The sequence below is a fragment of the Diaphorina citri genome, unplaced genomic scaffold (assembly GCF_000475195.1).
Source record: "Diaphorina citri unplaced genomic scaffold, Diaci psyllid genome assembly version 1.1 scaffold4879, whole genome shotgun sequence".
NCBI lineage: Eukaryota > Metazoa > Arthropoda > Insecta > Hemiptera > Psyllidae > Diaphorina > Diaphorina citri.
The window spans coordinates 10,153-13,505 of NW_007382264.1; the positions used below are offsets into that span (position 1 = coordinate 10,153).

A 3,353-nucleotide genomic window follows, 5' to 3' on the forward strand; every position below is an offset into this window, starting at 1 on the left:
ACTTAACCTTTGAGTGGGCTTTTTGGGCTTTATTTTAAGAAGGCAGAAGTTACCAACTTAAATGAGCTCTTCCACCCAACCACCTTTTTTTAAGTTAGCAGACACTAACAACGCCAGTCAAATAGGAAATAGAAGCCATTAACAAGATTGGGAGTAACAATACATACTCAGTATCCGAACCGGAAAATGTCATACAAACTTTCTTCCATGTTTTTGAAAAAACATTACGAAAATCATCGAAAATTACCGAGATAAATAAACGTTGTCCGACATGTAACGAAATCGATTCCTGACCAAAGTATGAGACCTCGAGACATAGGTATACTTTTTATTAAGGGCTTTAAGTGGCACGGATCTCACACTGTGTGCTCTTTGCACAGGTATTCAAGTCTGAAAGAGGCAGTTCTTGTAATCCTTAGAATATATTGTCGATCACTACGAAACAAGCCATTCAAATAAACTTCCAATCTGAAGTCAAAACGTCGAAAAAAAAAAAAGGTCGAATATTCAATTCCTTAATTTCCCGTAATTAAAAATATCCAAGAATTGGACGTCAGACTAAATATCAAAATACGCAGAAACTATCGGCTTGCGCACAACTGAAACTCATGCGGCGAATCATGATTACGACGTCATCGTCTACGGAACACATTTCGTGAATCCAATCGAACATTTATCGGTAATTTAATAACGAAACCGATTTTCACAATCGTTCACAAACGATTCTCCGAAGATAAAACCTCAAACTTTTACCTCGTTAGAAGGAACTATAAATGTTTGGGTCACATATCCTTAATGTTTGAAGTAAGCGCAACTTTGATCTATTCCAGACCCGTCCTTCAGCAGAATGTCAATGTGTTATCGCCGCGGAACTTGTCAATTTATTAGAAACATAAAAAAAAAATAATTGACAAGTTTGACGGGTCTGGAATTCAGACCCCGAAACGTCCAAAGTCCAAACAAACATTAAGGTATGTGCCAACTTTAAGTCCTATAAAAGTGTACAAGTTAAGTGTGAGTGTTGGCAAACCAAAAATATCATTTAACATCGAAAACATCCTCAAGGCATTCCGAAGACCAACGAACCATTTGCGACGTTTACCGACCGATTCTCCCGACGGTTCCCCGATTGCTACCGAAGGCCGACTGCCCCGCGTCTCGTGACCGCTTTTTCCGTGACGTCACAAGTATCGCCGTCACGCGAACGTCAGAGTTCTAGCTCCTTGAAGAAGTGCCGGACAAAGAGGGCGGCTGAGGAGAGGGCTGATCACATTTGAGATAGAGTTTGGAGTCGAGGGACGGGAGAGATTCGAAGGCGGCTGCGTATTCCGGTCAAAAGCCGCTGTGGGGAGAAATAGAGGGTGTGAATCAGGACATGGTTATATTTATCTATCTATATACTCAAGTGCGAAATTGAAAAAAAAAAAAAAAAAAAAAAAATCCGAACAGTTTCCATTCCCATTCTTTTACTCTGATAGCCTTCTTGTCCCAGTGGGCATCACACTAGGCTTGCACGCCAAAGTCCCGGGTTCGATTCCCCGACGGTGTTGAAAGTTTTTTGGATGGTGTTTCCGGTGCTTGAGTAGCTACTTTGATCGAGTAGCGACCGGTGGCGGCATTAAAAGTGTAAAAAATTATTGGATCATTGAAATATGAAATTTATTGCAAAAAACGAGGTAGGTGCTTGGCAATGCGTAATATCTATCCACTGTGAGTTTTTTTTTTTTTTAATTGCGCGAACGACATGTTGTAAACCACATAAAATAAAAGCACCAAAAAAAAAAAAAAAAAAAAAAAAAAAAAAAAAAAAATAGACAGTGCTTATTCTAACAGCTAAGGAATAGGTAAAAGAAAAGAAGGAAAGAACAATCTTACCTTGGTTGATATTCTCTCGCCCCACCTCTGTAATGGCGAGGAATAGAATCTCTCGATACAGAGATAGCGCTCTATTGACGCCGCTAAGCTTCATCTTGTGGCGCTCGCTAGACAGTCGCTTCAGAGGCTCACTAAGGTCGCTACATCGCACGGACGCGATAACACTGTGCATTACACTGCAAATAATAATAAGTATATAAGTATAAGTAGTGCTTTATTTAGACTGTCAGATTAGATAGATTCTAAGCCTTAGAACAAGTTGTCCCATTATACCAACAGTTTAATAGAGCACCTCTTTATTGATACAATTTTGTGTTTTTCTTGTGGTTGGGTCTTGGGGAAAAAAAGAGTTATAAAAAAACGAGAAGCTTATCAATCAAAATTCACACTATCAATGAGATCGAGTGGGGAAGGTGTTGTGTATGATGGTGGTTTCGAACCAGTGTATTTCGGTTTTCCAATATCCAATATTGGCTAGAGTGAATTGATTCAATCCTCAGTCTTGATTTTCACTCTGGTGAGTCTACACAAAATAAATTCGTTCCAATGTTCTATTTTCAAAGTGATCTTTTCTTACTACATTAGAACTCCAACTCAACAGTTATCTTTAAGTCAGACCCGTTCCCACTTGTCTTGAGTTTCACTCGATTTCAGCTTTATGGTTTCGACGAGGGGGAGGGGGGAAGTAGCTGCTCCAAATTAGAGCCATTTTTGCCCCAAAATTTCCTTGTGGGGCCCCGCGCCTCGGAGGTGGGATATACATATGCCAGTTTTTATCTGCTTGACTTGCTTGAGTGATGAGTTGGTGTAAAGATTGGATAGGTAGGTAATGGGGCTCAACCAAATGACAATTTTTTTCGAGATGTCCTATTCCGATGTAAAAGTACCCAAAAAGTGCATTGGCGCACTCAAAAACATCCAAAACGGTCCCTAAATCCCCTAAAATGTCGCTCAAAGGTCGCAAAAAAAATAACGCAATCTGATTGGTTCACTGTCGCGTGACGTCATCTCATGCCACCAAAATTTAATGAAAGAATGGAGCTATGCTGAAGTAGGTATTTTTACAAAGAATTTTACTTGAGTCTTGAGTTTTATACTTTTTCATTCACATTTTTTTAGTATATTAGTTCTTCTTTTTCCTTCAATATGTCAAGGAGAAGCTTGATCTTGTGTCCCAATGACTTCAATTTCAGCTGCTGGCTGAAATACTTCAACATCTTCCATATGATCAATACAAACTTCTTCTGAAAGATTTTCTGTTGGAATATCTTCTTCAGTGTCTATTTCCATGCAAGTCATAGTTTGTTGAATAATTTCCAAGTGTCTTTTCTTCAGTAACACTGATCGCTCCTTTTTGGTGTGAGTTATCTTCCTGTCTGGTTGACAGTCAAATTTGTGAGGCAAAACACCAGGCTTAAGTTTCAAGCGAAATACTGGTTTATTTTCTGCCTTCAGAATCTTGTATCTTGCCCAATCTT

The 3,353-nt window shown here is 39.2% G+C and overlaps 1 protein-coding gene across 1 annotated transcript; it reads right to left on the reverse strand.

Moving 5' to 3' along the window:
• Positions 1-1,107: 1,107 nt before the first annotated feature.
• LOC103521266 (DENN domain-containing protein Crag-like) lies at positions 1,108-2,049 on the reverse strand. Its single transcript, XM_008486375.3, has 2 exons — positions 1,876-2,049; positions 1,108-1,342 (listed from the first exon to the last, which is right to left on the reverse strand). Exons 1-2 carry the CDS (start codon positions 2,045-2,047, stop codon positions 1,197-1,199), a joined length of 318 nt encoding a protein of 105 aa, XP_008484597.1. The 5' UTR covers positions 2,048-2,049; the 3' UTR covers positions 1,108-1,196.
• Positions 2,050-3,353: the final 1,304 nt, after the last annotated feature.

Excerpts from the sequence above, each read along its gene's own strand:
- LOC103521266 (XM_008486375.3), bottom strand. The coding sequence starts at position 2,047 with ATGCACAGTGTTATCGCGTCCGTGCGATGTAGCGACCTTAGTGAGCCT. Across the intron at positions 1,343-1,875 it reads GCGAGAGAATATCAACCAAG|CGGCTTTTGACCGGAATACG; the intron begins GTAAGATTGTTC and ends TTCTCCCCACAG.